This window comes from Callorhinus ursinus, unplaced genomic scaffold, assembly GCF_003265705.2.
Source record: "Callorhinus ursinus isolate GAN/ISIS: 27379988/994484 unplaced genomic scaffold, GSC_fseal_2.0 scaffold65, whole genome shotgun sequence".
In the NCBI taxonomy this organism is placed as follows: Eukaryota; Metazoa; Chordata; class Mammalia; order Carnivora; family Otariidae; genus Callorhinus; species Callorhinus ursinus.
The window spans coordinates 4,817,628-4,838,068 of NW_027397127.1; the positions used below are offsets into that span (position 1 = coordinate 4,817,628).

At 41.0% G+C, this 20,441-nt stretch overlaps 1 protein-coding gene across 6 annotated transcripts in view; it reads right to left on the minus strand.

Moving 5' to 3' along the window:
* TMEM164 (transmembrane protein 164) overlaps positions 1–20,441 on the minus strand; it is a 161,754-nt gene that overhangs the window by 88,788 nt on the left and 52,525 nt on the right. For 3 of the 6 annotated variants that reach the window (XM_025853653.2, XM_025853649.2, XM_025853652.2), the window contains one exon: positions 7,981–8,030. The exons of the other annotated variants lie outside the window; for them this stretch is intronic. Coding sequence is in view for 2 of the 3 variants with exons in the window: in XM_025853649.2 (XP_025709434.1) it covers positions 7,981–8,030 (50 nt within the window). In the remaining variant the exon portion in view is untranslated. The remainder of the gene's footprint in view (positions 1–7,980; positions 8,031–20,441) is intronic. 6 annotated transcript variants of the gene reach the window in all.

Sequence of the window (20,441 nt, forward strand, 5' to 3'; positions counted from 1 at the left end):
AGGGACCCAACAGAGACATCAATGGAATAGTACAAGCCCCCAAAATAAATCCTAGCATACACAAGAATTTAAGTACACAATAGCAATAATCACAGGGAATGATTATTCAATAAACAGTGTTCCAAAAACTGACAATTTGAGGAAAAAAATATAAAGTATATCCCTACCTCATACTATTCACCAAATGAATAGCTAAATATTTTTTAAAAAAAAAAATAATTAAAAAACCAGATTGTCGGGGCGCCTGAGTGGCTCAGTCGGTTAAGTGCCTGACTCTTGATTTCAGCTCAGGTCATGAACTCGGGCTTGTGAGATCGAGCCCCATGTTGGCTCCACACTCAGCACGGAGTCTGCTTGAAATTCTTTCTCTCCCTCTCCCTCTGCCCCTCCCCCTGCTCTTTCTCTCTTTCTCACTCTAAAAATAAATGAAAAAACAAAAAACAAAAAACAAAAAAACAGATTGTCTACCTGATCTTTGAAGGGGAAAACTTTTCAGGTGTAAAAACACCGGAAGAAATTACCAGGGTCTGAAGGCAGCTTGGAAACCAATCAATTTGTCCAGTAAAAACGTCAACTGTATATCAGAAGCCTGATCAACAAGCTAGAATACAATCGGGGGAAAACACTTCCTGCAAAGTTGGTAAAGGATTAATACTCTATATATGGATGATTCATGCAGATCAATAAGAAGAGAAATACCCCTATGTAATAACTGGGCAGAGAACATGAAGTGACAATTCAGAGAGGAAAATATACAATGAGTAACTGGCATAGTATATATAGGTTTGGGATTTTCTATAATGAAATTTGAAATTTGAAGGGAAGAAAACTGAGTAAGATGGGTGGGGTGAGCTGTGGAGAACCTGGCTACACTGTATGTAACAAGACCCTCCCTCCAATCCCTTAGGTTTGAAAACGGGTGTCTTATGTATCAAGAGCCTGTGATGCAGGCGCCTGGGTGGCTCAGATGGTTAAGCGTCTGCCTTCGGCTTGGGTCATGATCCCGGGGTCCTGGGATCGAGTCCCGCATCAGGCTCCTTGCTCAGCGGAGAGTCTGCTTCTCCCTCTCCCTCTGTCTCTCCCCCTGCTTGTTCTCTCTCTGTCTCTCTCGCAAATGAATAAATAAAATCTTTAAAAAAAAAAAAAAGAACCTGTGATCCATCAATAAATGAATGGATAGAGAAGATAAAGTCTATATAGACAATGGAATATTACTCGGCCATCAAAAAGAGTGAAATCGTGCCCCTTGCAACAACTCGGATGGACCTAGAGGGTATTATGCTAAGTGAAATAAGTCAGTCAGAAAAAGACCAATATCATATGACTGCACTTACATGTAGAATCTAAAAAGCAAAACAAAGAAACAAACCAAAAAAAAAAAAAAAATCAGAAGCAGACTCATAAATTCAGAGAATAAACTGGCGGGTTGCCAGAGTGGAGGAGGGTAGAGGGATAGGCACTCTAGGTGAAGGAGATTAAGAGGCAGAGACTTGAAGTTACAAAATAAAAAAGTCACAGGGATGAAAAGTACAGCACAGGGAATATAGTCAATACTCTTGTAATAACTTTGTATGGTGACAGATGGTAACCACACTTACCCCGGTGAGCATTTTATAATATACATAATTGTGTCACTATGTTATAGACCTGAAACCAATATCATATGTCAACGATACTTCAATTAATTATTTAATTAATTACAAACCCGCAAGGCAGGCTGGTTCATATTATGGGACTGGGTATGTGCGATCAAGGTGACTGAAACAGGTAACTTTTTTTGAAGTTCGTAGCAGGATAGCACGCGCCGAAGGGTCTCTAAGAATATACGGGTTTTGCTCAAACCTGAGTGAGAGGAAGAATTCTGTGGCCCGGATATTGAAGGTACCGGGATGTGGCTCTTCAGGGAAGAACTGCTCTCAACAGCCAAAATGAGTAGAAAGAAAATGGCTCAGATTCAAAGAGACAGAGAACAGTGCTGCAAGTCCACACGCAACACAACAAGCAATTTGGGTGCTGCTATACGAGCATCCACAGAGATGAGGAGCCAAGAAGAGAAGGGAGTAGAAACCTTCAGAAGCCAAAAGCTTGCCAGGCTGGGATTCTAGGAGTTAGAGATACTGGCGGTCAAAAGAGCACCATGCCCAAGGTTGCTGTGATGGTGGGCCAGGTAGCAACCCCTGCTGACCTCAGCTCCGTCCTCTGCATACACGCTTGCTGCTGAGGAAGCCTTTCTTAGCTGCAGACTTAGCCAGCCGCATGTCAACTGAGGGGCACATAAATGAAGCACTCTGGCACCCAGCCAGCACACTGGGGAACCGCCATTCCCTCTTGTCGAGTGCACCCTGTGGAGAATCCCGCCCCCTCCCCACCCCACAAAGAATTGCCAGCCCGTGCCCAGCATGGGGCATGTGGCCTCCTGGGCACACCATACCCCTTTCCTGCAGCGTCTGGGCACGCCTCCAAGAAGAACACGCCAGCCCCTGCTTAGCTGGGAAGCAGACAAACTCATGCTTGGCTGGCACAGCAAAGGGCCAATAGAAAAAACAAGAGATGGGGATACAGTGCTAGTCAATGCAACCTCCAGAACGTACTGGCCTGAGGACCACAGGGGTGCCCACCTGTGTACACTGAGATTTGTGCCATGTTCAATAGGGTGCTTCATGGTTCTACCTCCTAAAATAATGCTAGAACAGCAAAAGAGCAGAAAACACTGAGGTCACTGCCACTTCCTGAGCCTCCGTTTTCTTGATGTAACCGGGGAGATAATTTCTGCCATCCACATAGGTTTGTTGGAAGAATTAAATGTGATAATCCATGTTAAGTATTTCCCCCCATGCCTAGGCACACAGTAAAACCTGACTGTGAGGATTAGCAGGAAAGGAAGAAGGGAATCCTGGTTCTGCCACTCTGTAATGTTAGGCAAGCTAATACCTCTTGGCCCCAACTGCTTGGTTTGTAGTATGAATAACATAGTCCCTATCTCACAGCATTATTTGAAGGATTAGATGAGCTCGTTTAAGACAAAGGACTTTGAAAACAGTAAGGACCTATACTAAAGTAAGGTGGAGTTATTATCTTGAGAACTATTTTCTAAAATACTGATTTTTAACTTCACACTGCCTGTCGTATTTCCACACAGTGGAATCGTATGCACCCACGAAAAATTAGGTGTATGATAAAAACTTGGATGGATCTGCAAGGAATTATAAGTTTAAAAAAAGGCCAATCCCAAAGGTAACATACTGTATGATTCCATTTATATAGCATTCTTGAAATAACAAAGGTTCAAACATGGAGAACAGATGAGCTGCCAGGGGTCAGGGACAGGAGACAGGTGGGAGAGTAGTGAGAGTGGCTCTAAAAGGGCAACAGGAGGGGCGCCTGGGCGGCGCAGTCAGTTAAACATCCAACTCTTGGTTTCAGATCAGGTCGTGATCTCAGGGTCATGAGATCGAGCCCCACATTGGGCTCCACACTCAGCACAGAGTCTGCTTAAGATTCTCTCTCCCTCTGCCCCTCCTGCTCATGCTCTCTCTCTCTCTCTCTCTCTCTCTCTCTCTCTCTCAGATAAATAAATCTTTTAAAAAATTTAAAAATAAATAAATAAAAGGGCAAAGACCCTCATGGTGATGGAACTGTTCTATACCTTGACAGTGCCAATGTCAATATCCTGGTTGTCACATTTTAGTACAGTTTTGCAAAAGTTACTACTGGAGGAAACTAAGTGAAGGGTACATAGGATCTCTCTGTAGTCTTCTTACAACTGCATCTGTATTATGATATCATATTCATTATATAATTATCTCAAAATATAGAAAGTTTAATTTTAAAATGATGTGGATGATGAGTTTGTAATAAAATGGGGGAAAACATGATATTAAGTAAATAAAGCAGAATAGAAAATGATGATTAAAGAAGGCAAAAGGGAAAGGAATAAATACACACCTTTTGACCGTGTAGATATATAACTATATCCAAAAGCAGGTTCTATAAAGCAACCAAAAATAGATCAAGTACTTACTAACCTGACTAAACTATAAATAATGAAAACACAAAAACAGACAAGATTAAACCCAAGAAAGAAGACATGACTACAGATGAGGAGAGAGTTTTTAAAATTATAAAATAAGAGACTACTACATGCTCCACTGAATTCATGGCAACAAATCCGAAAACTCAGAAGAAACAGGTAACTCCCCAGTAAATGATAAATGACCAAAATTGACCCAAGGATCTGAATAGATGAATTACCATAGAAGACACTGGAAAGGTGGTTAAAGGTGTACCAACTGAAAAAGGCACTAGGACCAGAGGAGCTTCACAGTTGAGTTTTACCTGACCTTTAAAAAAAAAAAACAAAAAACCATAATTTCTAAAAACAACAAAAGAAAAATAATTTTTAAAAAGGTAAAAATTTAACACATAATTTCTAAGGGTAATTAAATTATTCCAGGCCAGAGAAAGAGAAGTGCTCTGCAATTCCATTTTAATCCTTACACCTGATGAAAAGAATCCCAAAAAATGACTCCCATCTCACGTATGAATTCTGAAGCAAGGGTTCTAAACAAAGGATTGACAAATGGAATCCAGCAAAGCATCAAAATAATATACTATGACCAGCAGGACTTACATCAGTATATAAGAGTAATTCGAAACCAGAAAATTTATCCACATAACTCACTGTATCAAAAACTTAAACAGAAAAAAAAAAAACCCCATACTCAACAGACATGAAAAAGAATTTGATAAAATGCGGGTACCGTTTTCTTTGAAAATATCTCTAAGTACATGTGGAAACTCTTCACATGTAATAGGGCTATTCAACCAACACCAACAGCAAATATGAAGGAACACAGAGACAATCTCCATTTAAAATCCGTTTAGACACAGTGGCCCACCAGCTCCATTTTTATTTCACTCTGAGTTTCAAGCAAACAAAAAAACCAAAGAAAATTACTGGTGAAACCATCGGAAAGATGGGATAAAATAAAAATAAATTTTACCAAACCTAACAAGAGAAGATGGCAAGATATGAGGACTACTGTTAAAATCAATAACCTTTTTCTAGTCTAGCAAGAAGCACTTAGGAATGGAAAGGTGAACAATATTCAACTCATAATGGACAGAAAAGCTATTAATTCTTCAGGAATAAATGTATCAAGAAAGGCATAAAATGAGATCTGAACAGATGGGGAAAAAAATACCATTTCTTAGATTAAAAGAGCTACATAATTTTAAAACATCAGTTCTCACAAAACTGAAATATACATTTAATGCAATTCTAATTAGAATCCAAATAGGGCTGGTGGGGAGGGTTGAATAAAAGTGATCTTCAAATTTACATGTAAGAAAACAAATGCCGATGAATAGACAAGAAAAATATTTTTTAAGCTAATGTAATCAAATCAACACGATCTGAGTGCACAAATAGACAAACAGATGGAACAGAATAGAGAATCCATGCATGGATCCTCATATACAAAAAGTTTAATAGGTGACAAAAATGGTAGTTCAGTTCACAGGGGAAAGTAGGGATTATGTAATATATCACGCTAGCACAACTAGTTAGCCATCTTTAAGAAAATCATCTTAACTAAAACTGGGAACCCAGAAGCTATAAGAAAGTAATCATATTTGAATATGAAAAAATGTAAAAAAAAAAAAACACATAGAAAAATATACCATCAGCCAAATCAGCACATACAGATTTGGGAAAAATATCTATTATAATGCCTATAGACAAAGGGCCAATATCCAAAATATACAAAGAAGTCTTACAAATTAAGAAAACCTAAGCAACCCATAAGAAAGGGGCAGATGGTATGAACAGACAATTCAAAAAATAAATTTAATTGGATAAAAAAATACTGAAATTCATTAGTAGCCAAGGAAATGTATCCATTAAGTTGTCAAAAATTATAAAAGAATCATAACACCTTATGCTGGTATGGATATGAAGAAAAGAATAATCTCATATTACATACAAACGGGGAAAGTGAATTGTAACAGCCTATTTTTGTATATCAGTATGGAAATATCTATGAACATAAATATGTATATTTATATGTAAACATTCGTGTGTATGTGTGTGTACGTATAAATTGAAAGCACCAGTATTTAAGGGCATATGCCCAATGATGTTGATTTCAGCATTGGTTATAGTGGCAGCAATATGGAAAGCATGAATATAAACATTCACGAATAGAAGAAGAGCTAGGGAAACCTGGCTGGCTCAGCCAGTGGACCACAGGACTCTTGATCTCAGGGTTGGAGGTTCGGGCCCCATGTTGAGCAGAGAGATTACTTAAAAATAAAATCTTACAAAGGAATGAGAAGAATGGCTAAGTTGGGCATCCATGAAATATTTTGCAGCTTTGTAAAGGAATAAGGTATACCAATAAAATTTGATAGATCCCCGTGAGATACTGTTGAGTGAAAAAGCAAGATGTATTGCAGTATATATAAGATTCTATTTTTGTAAAACAAGCAGTGAACAACAACAGTAAAACATTCCAAAATCCCTGTGTGTGTGTGTGTGTGTGTACGTGCGTGTGTGTACACCTAATGAGCGGGGAGAAAAATCTGGAAGGATACACACTGGTTTGGTAATCTGCAGGTGTGGAAAGGCAGAGGTAGGAGTCAAACAAAACAAGGACAAAAGAAAAAAAATAGAACCACTCTAAAAAAAATAAAAAGAAATTTAGCAGTCATGTTTATGTATTTTCATATGCATACACATATATACAAATTGAATTAAATTTAGAAAAGATACAGTAAGAATCCTAAATATGATCTCTGCTTCTTAAAAAAAAAAAAAAAAGCAGTAACCAAAATTATTTCTTGGTGGTAGATTAAGGGTGATGTTTATTTTTTTTATGTGTCTCTGTATTTCCTCTAATGAGAATTGTTACTTTAATAATTATGAAATAAAACCAATAAATGTTAGTTTAAAACATTACACTGAAAAATAGAGCTCATTTTGGGAAATGAAGGGAAGGAAACAGGGTTAAATAGCCTTCCACTTGGGAGCTTTTCAAGTACAAGATATGTGAAATCAGGATCCATTTGCCCTCATCCAGCAGAAAGTTACTCACCTAAGGCAAGAGACTAAGTGGCTATTCCAAGGAGCTGTTCGAAGCAGCAAATGGGGTATATTTCTCCCTATCTAACACTTTAATGACCTAAGTAAATCAGAAAGCCATTTACACCACTCTTCGATTACCCAAGGATCTGCTGGGCCCTTTACTTCCTGTCTCCTCTGCTCAGGAACAGCTCCAAAATGGGGGCCGGGGAAGGGGGAAAGAGATGGAATTAATTTGGTCAATTTAGCTGCTCATTAGCAACGCCAATAAAAAGGCTTGATAAGCGAGATGGTCATAACTCATGGTTAAAAGGAGGGTTCTGGGACTCTTGAGAATTTCCTTTAAGCAAATTTGCCTTCAGATAAACATGATTTGCCTGCAGTACACTTTAATGGATCTGATGCTTGCTATTTTTAAGAAAGTCAGGACTTGTAAAGGTGATTTTTTTCTTCCCCTCACTTTAATTTGCACAAAAAAAAAAAAAACACACACAGAAACATAGGAACAAAGGTCTTCAAAGTGAAGAACCAGCTCCTCAGGGAAGCAGCAGGATGACAGGGCAATGATTCTTGAGAGGAGGGAAGCCGCATGGCCCCCAACATGCTCTGGGGAGAAACTGCAGGAAGCCAGCAACCTTCCAAGGGAGCAGGGCTTGGCCATAAACCACCACCACAAACACTCGCTAAAAAGGACTTGTCAGGGCTTGACCAAAGCCAAATCTCTGCATATAATATCCCCGTGTTTCACTGGGCCTCATAGACTTTTGTTCCTTGGGAAGCCCAGAGACAAAGCGGGGGCAGGCCCAAGATGTTCACATCAACGTGCTCATCACCCTTGGTTATCACAAAGAACATTCGGAATAGCAACGGCAACAGAGCAAAAACCATTTTTCCCTTACTTGAAGACGACGATAGCCCCAGGACATGGAGGGCAGGCCAGGAGAAAGATCTGCAATTAAAAAAGAGTTAAGTATGGTTATCAAGAGCAGTACTGGACACGGTTAGACAATGTTATTTCAATAACAACAGTAAAATGATAATAGTAACAATAAATAACCAAACTCTAACATGAAAAATGCAATATAAAAACTTAAAAAGGCAAGCAGGTGGTTTTCCAAACGTGTTTCTGTTTGCACAGGTATCTAGGTGCGGGGACATTTGTTTGTGTGTGTGTGTGTGTGAGAGAGAGAGAGAGAGAGAGAGAGAGAGAGAGAGAGAGAGAGAGAGAGAGAGATACGGTGGGGAAGAGGGAGAGGGATAGAGCGTGAGGGAGTGTTTGGGGGCAAGATGGGAAAAGCCTTTCTTAGGCCTTTTTTTTTGCCTCTAGAACATTTCCTCTTAACCTCTAGAACAAGACTCAATTTTTCAACTCTTCAATGCAATATGATATAGTAGCCAGTCTGAGAAGCTTTTAACCCAAGACAAAAATGTATTCCATGAATGGGACAAAGTACGTAAATGCCATCTGGTTTGCCTCCCACGGGGAAGGGGGCGTTAATCAATACCCAGCACTGCCAGATTTAGCAAATAAAAACACAGGAGGCCCAGTTAAATTTGAATTTCAGATAAACAGTGAATAATGTTTTTGTGTAAGTTCCATGCAATATTTAGGATATACTTATATAAAAACATTATTCACTGTTTATCTGAAATTCAAATTTAACTGGGCCTCCTTCGTTCTATCTAGCAACCCTACCAATATTGCCATGCCCAGGCTCCAAGCCTCCCTTTGATTTTGAAGGGGAGCAGAATTTGCCACCCTGAAATATGTCTCTTTGGCATAAGGGTTATTTTAGCCCGATTATTTTTTTAAGAAACAGTAGACATAGGAAAAGCACTGAAAAGTGAGAAGTTACCTTTTCGTAGGAGACAGTTACAATCCTAAGGGAAATCTCCATTTGTAAGAATGCCCCCCATACCAGGAAAAGAAGGATGACTCAAACTCTAGACACTCTTTTCAGTGGAGAAGACACTGACCTCAACCTGCATAATGACCTTACCCTTGATTACCATGCTCTTCCTGGTCCCCTCCCATAACTGGCCTTCTGCCCTACCCTACCCCTACCACCCAATGTCTTCCTTTTGTCTCTAAGCCAGAGATGGTATTTAAGGTGGTGGCTTGGGCCATTCAGGGAGTTACTCAATTTTCCTGGGTCTCTCCCATGTCTGCAGGAGGTATACATACTATTAAACCTCCATTTGTTTTTCTCCTGTTAACTGGTCTTTTATTACATTGTCGGGAGGGGGAGAGGTCTCAGTCAAGAACCTAGAAGGGGGTGCCTGGGTGGCTCAGTTGGTTAAGCAACTGCCTTCGGCTCAGGCCATGATCTTGGAGTCCCGGGATCGAGTCCCGCATCAGGCTCCCTGCTCGGCGGAGAGTCTGCTTCTCCCTCTGACCCTCTTCCCTCTTGTGCTCTCTGTCTCTCATTCTCTCTTTCTCAAATAAATAAATAAAATCTTTAAAAAAAATAAGTAAACCTAGAAATGGAATCTTTCTTTCAAAAAAAAAAAAAAAAAAGAACCTAGAAGGGTAGAGGGAAAATTATTTTTCCTCCCCCATATTTGATTGGCTTATTTCTAACCATGACCAGGTAGTTCTACTCTTCTATTCTCCTCCCCAGGGCAAACCAAACAAGAAGAACCTTGTCCTTCTAAGAGTCAAATCAGTTCCATGCTACTTGGTTTGACCTAGGCCTGGGTTATAGAAAAACTGCATCTGTATGACCTTCATCAAAGCACTGGTTCTCAAGTGAGACAAAGAAACCCCTTCAGAGCAACTGGTCGAACATGCAGATTCCTCGGCTCCCCCATTAGGAATGCTGACCTCAAAAGTCTGGGACTCCAGGAATCTGCATGTTTAACAAATGCCCCAGGAGATTCAACCACTCCTGGCAGCCAGATATGATGACTGTTTGACCTTGGCCTGGACTATTACAGGAGTCAGAGACATTCAACAGGACTAAGGATTAATGAAAGAATGAAACTCATATTTGTGGAGTTCCTTCCTCTACAGTGATTTAATGGTGTGGTTTACAAAGTCATTGATATGTGTCCCTATCTTGCTGTGAGCATTTATTAAAATAGGTTATCTGCTATGGGGCGCCTGGGTGGCTCAGTTAGTTAAGTCGGCTGCCCTCGGCTCAGGTCATGATCCCAGGGTCCTGGGATCCAGCCCCACGTCAGGCTCCCTGCTCAGCGAAGAGCCTGCTTCTCCCTCTCCCTCTGCCTGCCTCTCTGCCTACTTGTGCTCTCTCTCTCTCTCTATCAAATAAATAAAATCTTTAAAAAAATAAGTTATCTGCATTACGCACTTGTTTGGCTCTGTCACGTGTATATTCTTTAGCATTTGGCTCTTCGGTTCTCTCAAAATCTACATTTAGAAATAAAGGGTACTATAAGGAAAATCATTACAAAGAAAAACACCTGCTTGAATCCCTACCAAGAGGAAGAGAAAGAAGAAGGGAAAAGAGAAAGGGTCTCGAAAGGAATGTGGCCGGGAGTCCACTACCTGCAAAATACCTGATTAGAGAACCCAGCCAAGGAAATATCCACCGAGAACAAGCCTTTCCCCCTGTGGATCAATTTGATTAATAGTGCAAAATCAATGACAATTACAGGCCCATAATCCTCCAGTGGTAATCATCAAATCCAAAGAGCTCTAAAAACCAAAAGTTGGGTTTTTTTCAAAGCTAATTTGGTAGCAAGTATGACTTGAACTGAGCTGAGACTATTTATGGACATATTTATTCCACTTATGATGAGTATTCATATGGCTTCCATAAAAAATAGTATCTTTGGGGGGCACCTGGGTGGCTCAGTCAGTTGAGCATCCGACTCTTGATTTCGGCTCAGGTCATGATCTCAGGGGTTGTGAGATTGAACTCCACATCAGGCTCCTCGCTCAGCAGGGAGTGTGCTGGAGATTCTATCTCTCCCTCTCCCCTTGCCCCTCCCCCTGCTCATGCTCTCTTTCTCAATCTCTCTCTCTAAAATAAATCAATCCTTAAAAGAAGAAGAAGAAGAAGAAGAAGAAGAATCTTTTGACTATAGGATGTTACCCCAGATCCCACTGGGAGCATATATAAAATATTCCACATTCACTGTATTGACTTTCTGATTTTTTTAAGTAAGCTCTACATCCAACATGGGGCTTGAATTCATAACCATGTGATCAAGAGTCAAGTGCTCTACCGACTGAGCCAACCAGGTGCCCCCGTATTACCTTTCTGAAATCCAAAACTTTCTGACTTCCGAAATACACCTGACCTGAATGGTCTGGGACAAGGACTGTCAATTTGGAATCTCAATCATCCAAACATTAAGTTATCCCTACTTCCCACCACCCCCCTCAGGAGCAATTCAAGAAGGAAAAAAACAAAGTTGGTATTCTCTACCACTGACCCAGCAGTAAAGTTACTCACCTTAAGCAAGGGATCAAGTTGGAGGTTGCACTCAGTTACTGAGCATCAGGCCCCTCAAAGGCTACACTCACAAGCTACAGTATACAGAGAGCAGACAGGGGCCCCCAACCACCTTGGAAAGGTCCTCAATATTTCTGGAGTCACCTAAGAGCCATGACAGCAGCCTTCCTGAGATTCTGGAATAGCCAAGATACTTCGTGCTAACATGCTAAACAGAGAAGCAAAAATACAACACTGAGCCCCACAGTTGATTCTTACTTTTCCCACAGCCAAGGAGAGATGAGCAGATTCTTGGGGCAGATTCCCCTCTAACCGCTCCATTTGGCTGGCTCTGATTCATGACAGCCCTATACCAAAAACCCAGAAACCTACTAAAGGGAGCAAATCCTCCAGCCCCAACCAATGATGGGTCTAATTTCTTTTGAGGCAGCTAATCAATCTAGTTTTGACCCTAACTGAATTTTCCAACAGTTAGTTTCACGTGGCCAAGCCACTCTAATCAACACTTTGGCCTTTCTCATCTGGCGTGTCTATTCCCATCACCAAGATAGAGGGTATCTTCTTTGAGCAACCTTTAAGAGTCTCATGCTCTTCCGACTGAGCTAGCCGGGCGCCTTTTGAGCAACCTTTAAATCAGATACATGTAGACATATCGAATCAGCAGGTCTGAAAAAAAGACCTCAAGTTCATCATATTCCATTTCCGGTAAACTCATGGCCCCCCTCAGGAACTTCAAAGATTTATGACATTGAACCTCTCTGCCCTAGCATGCTGGAGCCACATCCAAAATCACTGTTAACCAAAGAAGCCATGCGAAAATAACATTTTAATTCAGAGGCCCGATGGCCCCTAGCCTTGGCCTGAACATCCCTGCTTTCTTCCTTGCTGGGATGCCATCCACCTCCAAATTTTGGTAGCATGTTTTAGACCAGCAGATGGAAAGCTAAACCATCCCTTCAGTTGCAAATAGGGTGGGAAGTAAAGGACACTTAGAAGTGCAAACAAGGACAGTAGGAAGGAAGAAAGGAATGTATCTGAGCCTATCCCAGCACCGAGTTGGCGCTTCTGTATTCATGCTGAAATCTGCCCAGTTCAGCACGTGAAGAAAAGGGCGAGGACAGGTGGTAACAGAGAGAGATGTGCTACAAAGCACTTCTACTCTCCAGTCGTTTGGGAGATGAGCGGGGCCTTGCTATTAAATTCCACTTTGCAGATGAAGGTACCTAAGGGAAAAGGTTCCAACAAGAACCCAGATCCGTTAAACTCCCAATTCAACACACTTTCCACCTCGCACCTGACACGGTCCACACCTCCTGATGGCTTCTCTTCTTTAGACTCTAGCCCTGCCCCTTGACCCAATGGCCCCACACCTATACCACCACACAGCTCACAGGATCTAGTCACTACAATGCAAGACCTCTCCAAACGCAACCAAACTGGGCAGCAAATTAAGTTTACATAGATGGGTTGCAGAGTCTAGCATTCCCTGAAGACGTACTCATCTTAGCTCCAACCCACCTCATTCAAAACCAGGTCTGCTGGGTTCTGATACGCCTCAGATCCTTAAAAATGGAGGGGGAAAAAACGCACAGGTTTTTTTCCATACCCTCTCAGATTCCCCAGGAAAGCTCCCTGTACTACTTCAAGGTTCTCCTTGCTAAAAGAAAGCCAGAGGCCCAAGGTGGATTCACTCACCCCCAAGATAACAAACCAAGACTTAATTGCAGTTTCAACTCCCCCAGTAGAATTTTAAGCCAAGCAATCTGGAATTTTCTGGCCAGCACCAACTAAGTACTCCATTCCCCAAAGGAAGATGATGTAATCCACCTAATAAGAACCTTTGCCCTTCCCAAGGGAAGGTGACCTTGCCTGAAACAATCTTTTCGTTTCCTTTTTTCTCCTTTGCTAATAACTTCCTTGCCCCGCCCCCACTTCCTATAAAAACCAACCGTTTTGTACAACTCTCCCCCGCCTTGCTAGATGGGATGCTGCCTGACTCATGAATCTCTTAATAAAGCCAATCAGATCTTCAAATTTACCCTGTTGAATTTTGTTCTGTAACACTGGCAGTTTGTAAATTCAGCTCCTTCCAAATGCCTCTCTGACATCACTTGTCCTCCTTCCTGTTCCCACAGTTACATCAGCTCCAAGTTCATCGGCATCACTGTCCAGTCTCCCATTAACTGTTTCACCCCAACATTAGACCTGATAAACCCCCATCTTCATGACACCTAAGTAAGACCAATTTTTGTTCACAGGAGGAAGTGTTGGTACTATGGCAATGTAATCTGGAGGAAGGGCCAGTTGCCAAGACCATCCTAAATGAGGGACTAGCCAGGTAAATCAGTGAAGAGGGTGGGAAAACTAAATGAAACAAAAACCATGAGAGAGGACCAGGGCAGTGGTGTTTGGCCTGGTACACGGTCTTCTCAGGCCCAGTCCTCCAGCTCTAGTTCTCCTGGTCCTACCTCCTATGATGGTACACAGCGATTTGGGGATTCCCGAGTGCTTATAACCATTACCAACCATAGAGAAGACCCATTCCTTGGACTGCCCAAAGTCTGTCCTAGGCTCTATTCACTAATGATCATACCTTTGGGCCCGCATCCTCTCTCCCTGGACCCCTGAGATAATCTCTTCACTAGTCTCCCAGCTTCATGCACACTGCTGGAAGAAAGATCTACCTAAAACACCATTCTGATCTGCCATTTAAAATCCTACAATGACTTGTCAGTATCTGTGGAAAAAGCCCAAGCTCCTTAGCATGGCAGGCAAGGCTTTGACTGCTCCAGACCCTGTCTATGTCCTTCAGCCTGGAAGCCTCATGCTTTGTGCCAAATTGTACCTTGAACACACTCCATGTCGATAAACACACTTCTACAACCTCATTTTCTAATTGCTCCATTTCATTCAATTATATAGATATGCAACAATTTACTCAACCAATCTCCTCCTACTGCACATGTTGTTATGTCTAAATTTTCAGATCCTTTACTATTTCCTTAGTCTACATTTGTACAAGGAGAATTTCTAGGTCTTCAAAGGGAATATACATTTTAAGGCTTTTAACCTATAATTCTAAACTGCCTTCGAGAAAATTTCTTTGAATTTATACTCCCACCAGCAACATATGATAATGTGTTTCTGCTACAACCTGTTTAAAAGGCAAAACATGGAATGGGAGCAGAATTTGCCACCCTGAAATATGTCTCTTTGGCATAAGGATTATTTTAGGCTGGTTATTTAAAACACACACACACACACACACACACGCACGCACGCACACACACACACACACACACCAGCAGACATGGGAGAAGCTCTGAAAAGTGAGTAGAAGTTACCCTTTTGTAGGAGACATTTACATTTATAAAGAAAATCTCCATGTGTAAGAATGGCTCCCCCTCTGTACCAAGAAAAGAAGGATGACTCAAACCCTAGACACTCTTATCAATGAAGAAGACACTGACCTCAACCTTCATAATGACCTTACCCTATCAATGAAGAAGACACTGACCTCCTCCTTCATAATGACCTTACCCTTGATTACCATGCTTTTCCTGGTCCCCTACCATAACTGGCCTTCTGCCTTACCCAACCCCTACCACCTAATGTCTTCCTTTTGTCTCTAAGCTAGAGATGGTATTTAAGGTGGTGGCTTAGGCCATTTTGGGGAGTTGCTCAATTTTCCTGGGTCCCTCCCACGTCTGCAGGAGGTATACATGCTACCAAACTTCCATTTGTTTTTCTCTCCTGCTAATTGGTCTTTTATTATGGGGGGTGGGGGGGGGGTCTCTGCCAAGAACCTAGAAGAGTGGAAAGAAAATTATTCTCCTCCCCAATAACACAAACATACAACTTATTCCTTTACTTGGCATGTTTCAAATGACCAAAAATGTTTGACTATTTTCTAACTTGTTTTTTGGACAGCCGTATTTCTTCTTTGGGGATGTGACCATCTGTGGCCTTTGCCTATTTTACAACTGGTATGTTCTTTTTCTTACTGGGTTGTAAGAACCATTTATGTTTTAATGACATTTAATACAGATTATTTGATATTTATTGCAAATATTTTCCCCAGGATGTCACTGTTGTAGCTTTGCTTATGTTACTTGTTTGATGTAGAGAAGCTTCTTTATCTTTATGTAATCAGACCTAATCGTCATTTCCTTTATGGCTTCTGTCTTTCATGTCATGTTTTAAAAATCTTACAACCCTGGCATTATAGAAGAGTCACCTACTATTTTCCTAGTATTTTTGTAATTTTATTTTTAAAATTGCAATCTCTAGTGCTAATATGATTCACTCTTCCAGAATGGCCTTCTCACCTTAAATTTTCTGGCCAATCCCTATTTACCCTTCAAATACAAAATTAAGTATATTTTTCTCCAAGAAGCCTTTGGTTAAATGCCCACCCTCTGTCCTTCCATTAACTCCTTCTGCTTACCTCTTTCTGAGAAATTACCACTTTTGTCAGTGTAAAGAAGTTACAAAAAGAGAGCCTTCTCTCAAGAATTTAGAAAAAAGGGAAATAAGAGTCATAAAGAGTTGGGTTTTAGAATCAACATAAAATGGATTTAAAAGGTTATAAGGTCATCTTAAAACCAGAACGGTTCCCAGACTTCAAGGACCAGATTGTAACCTGCTTGAATTACACCTTAGAAGAGAATGAATGGGGTTGGTCAACCACTGAGGTACTGAATAAGGAGAGTCACAGAGAGGTGTATTTTGTAGTGTCCACACTCAAGCACTAGCCAGGAGCCAATGAAGCTTAGCTCATAAACACCAAGCTTTCTGGTCCCACTGGCAAATTCATCCCTATTAAGAGAGTGGAAGCAAGACAGGTAGCATTGCTAAGTGGTTCAGATTATGGGCTTTAGAGTCAAAACAAACTTGGGTTCACAGGCTGGCTTTGCCACTCACCAGCACAGTGAGCTTGGGCAAGAAACTGGAGGAATTCCCGTTTCTAAAATAGGGACAAAAATAGTAACTATGTCTCACGAGGTTTTAGAGTGGATCAAATGCGATAGAGCAAGCAAAGCTCTTGGCACAATGCCTAGTGCATAGCTAGCACTCAATACCTAAGAGCTATAATTATTCTGATCTCAGTAGAAAATCCATCCCTACTGTGAGCTATATCAGCAACAGCTCATGTTAAGTTTCCAATTCATCTAACTTCGCTTGTGCTAACTCCATGCTTGCATAACAATGTGCTGCTGTATTATTTGGCTTCCCTTCTCCAGCTGCCAGAAAGGGGAGGATACTTAACCCCCCTAGACTCAGTTTCCTCATCTGTCAAATGGGGGTTACAACGGGACGACCTCAATACAGTAGAGGTGAGGGCTGAACACTTGAAGCACTTAGTTCACTGCCTGGCACACTGTAAGGAATAAAATAAGCACGAGCTATTGATAGCAGCATACTTCTTGGATGCCCTTTCTCTTCTCACTGTGAATTCCATCCAAGCCCATGGCAAGTTCTATTTCCTCCACAAAGCCCTCGCCAATCACTCCAGATAATGCCTCTCTCTCTCTCTCTTTTTTTTTTCCCCAGTAGCCTGTAGAACTCTTTAGGTACTTAGATTTTATTTAATTTGGGGTATTAAATAGCTCTCAATTGCTGCACACAGTGCTACAGTAGATTTTGAACTAGGACCTGATTATCAATCTTTCCCTCCTGATAAATCTTAAATTGGCATTTGGATGAGACGCTGAACAAAGTCCAAAGGCTGTTTGTAGGGTAATGAAGGCCCTCAGCAATGCCCTCCCCCCGCCAACAACACACTGCCTTGCCAGTTTTATTTCTCATTATGCCTCGGGTTTCCACCTCGAGCCCCGGGTTCTAAATTCTAAAATGGAAAAGCATAATAGTGTTTGCCTCCAATACTTAACCTCAAACTGTCGCTTCTATGCAGATACCAAATGCTTTCTGGATATTTCCGTCTAGATGTCACACAGGTACCTCAGACGTAACAATGTCTAAATGTGGACGTGTCATCTTCTTTTCCTAACCTCCTCCCTCTCTAACTGCCTGCTCAAAGAATGGGAGCGACGAGACAACTCTTCTAGCAGAATTCCGACTGACAAAGGCAGAACGAATGAGGGAAGCAGGAAGTCAACATGAGGCAAACACTGTAGTAATCATTGTTACAGGCAGAAACCATGGATAGCTACTCTGATTAGTAACACAAGTACTACTTTTGCATGCAAGCTACGTGTTCATTACAAAGGAAAAACAGGAGGGCGCTTGGGTGGCTCAGTTGGTTAAGTGACTGCCTTCGGCTCAGGTCATGATCCTGGAGTCCCGGGATCGAGTCCCGCATCGGGCTCCCTGCTCAGCAGGGAGCCTGCTTCTCCCTCTGACCCTCTTCCCTCTCGTGCTCTCTCTCTCTCATTCTCTCTCTCTCAAATAAATAAATAAAATCTTAAAAAAAAAACCAAAGGAAAAACAGGAACTTCATGGGGAGAAATCTGGCAGACACTGTCTTGATCAAGTGACCATGGTTAACATCAGCAGTAATAAGACATATCATCGTGTACCCCCTGATATGACACACAAGAAGGGTACAGCATCACTTCTGTGCTGTTCTTGTCCAAACTGCCCAAATCTAAGCAAGAAAAAAAAATAGGTAAATCTAAATTAGGGAGATTTTACAAAGTAACTTACCAGTGCTCTTCAAACTGTCAAGGTAATGAAAGACAGAATGGGAAACTGTCATGGACGGAAAAGACTAAGAAGACATGACAACTAAATACAATGTGGGATCCTGGATTGGATCCTGGAACAGTAAAGGGATGTCTGTGAAAAAACTAGTGAAATTGAAATAAAATCTAGTTCAGTTCAGAGCACCGATAACAATTTCTCAGTGTTAATAATTTTACCATCATTATGCAAGATGTTAACATTAAGGAAGCTAAGTGAAGGGCATACACAAATTTTCTGTAATATCTTTACAAATCTTCTGTAAATCAAAAATAATTTTAGGGGCACCTGGGTGGCTCAGTCAGTTAAGCGTCCGACTCTTGATTCCAGCTCAGGTCATGATTTTCAGGTCATCAGATCAAGCCCCACATTGGGCTCTGTGCCAAGTATGGAGATTGCTTAAGATTTTCTCTCTCCCTCTCCCTCTGCCCTCCCCCCACCCAACATGCACGTGCATGCGCACTCTCTCTCAAAAAAAAAAAAAAAAAGAATAAAACACAGTTTTAAAAAGTACTGTCATCTAATCGGTTAGCCTATTTTCAAACTTTGGAGCTATCTTTGATGGTACCCCTCTTCCTCAGCCCCCACAGGTAGTCAGTCCCCAAGTCCTGTCATGTTGACATTTCTACCTTTTTAATATATCTCACATTTATCCCCACTATCTTTTCCTAGTTTAGTCCCTCTCATTTTCTTGAACTACTATAACAATTTCCTATCTGATCTCCAGGTCTCCAGTGTCTCCCCTCCTTCACTCTAGAGTTCAGACATTATTGTCAGGTTCTTATTCTTAAAAATAGAGCCCTCATCATGTTATGTTCCTCATTAAAATTTTCAGATGACCAATTCGACACAATCACTATCAGAATCTCAGCTGATTTCTTTATAGAAACTGACAAGCTAATTCTAAAATTCTTATGGAATTGTAAGGGACTCCAAATAGCCAAAACAAGTTGAAAAGAACAAGTAGAAGGACCCACATGACTTGATTTCAAAACTCACTACAAAGCAATAATAAAGACAGTGTGGTACTGGCATAAGGATAGACACACAGGCTAGTGGAATGGAGTTGAAAGTCCAAAAATAAACACAACTGATTTTCAACAAGGGTGCCAAGACCATTCAATGGGGAAATAGTCTCTTCAACAAATGGTGCTAAGAAAAGTGGATTTCCATATGCATAAGAACGTGTAAACCCCTACCTCACAACCATATGCAAAAATTAACTCAAATTCAATCAAAGACCTAAATGTAAAAGCAAAAACTATAAAACTCTTTAAAAGTAAACATAATAGGGGCGCCTGGGTGGCTCAGTCAGTTAAGCGGCTGCCTTTGGCTCGGGTCATGATCCCAGGGTCCTGGGATGGAGCCCCACATCAGGCTACCTGCTCGGTGGGGGGCCTGCTTCTCCCTCTCCCACTGCTGCTCCCACTGCTTATACTTTCCTGCTCTCTCATTCTGTCAAATAAATAAATAAAATCTTCAAAAAAAAAAAAGTAAACATAATAGTCAATCTTCACGACCCCAGATTTGGCAATGGATTCTTAGATGTGACACAGAAAGCATAAGCAACAAAAGATAAAAACAGCTAAATGGGACTTCATGAAAATTAAAATCTTCTGCGATTCAAAGGACATTATTAAGAAAGAAAAGAGACAACACAAAGAATGAGAAAATTTTTGCAAATCCTGTCTCTGACAAGGGTCTAGTATCCAGAATACATAAAACTCTCGAAACACAACAATAGAATGACAAACAACCCAATTAAAAGCGGGCTCAAGATTTGAATAGACATTTCTCCAAAGAAGACATCCAAATGGCCAATATGCTCATGAAAAGATGCTCAATATCTTTAGCCATTAGAGAAATGAAAATCAAATCCACAAGGACATGCCACTTCACACCCATAAGCAAGACTTAGATGAAAGACAATCACAAGTGTTTGTGATGATGAGGAAAAACTCAAACCTCATACAGGCACACTGCATTTTGACGCGCTTTCCTTTATTGCACTTTGCAGATACTGTTTTTTTTTTTTTTTTTTTTACAAATGGAAGGTTAGTGGCAAACTTGCATTGAACATGTCTATCCGTGCCATTCTTCAACAGCATTTGCTCACTTTGTATCTCTGTGTCACACTTCAGTAATTCTTACAATATTTTAAACTTTTTCATTATTTGTTAAGGTAATCTGTGTTCAGTGATCTTTGCTGTTATACTGTAATTGTTTTCGGATGCCAC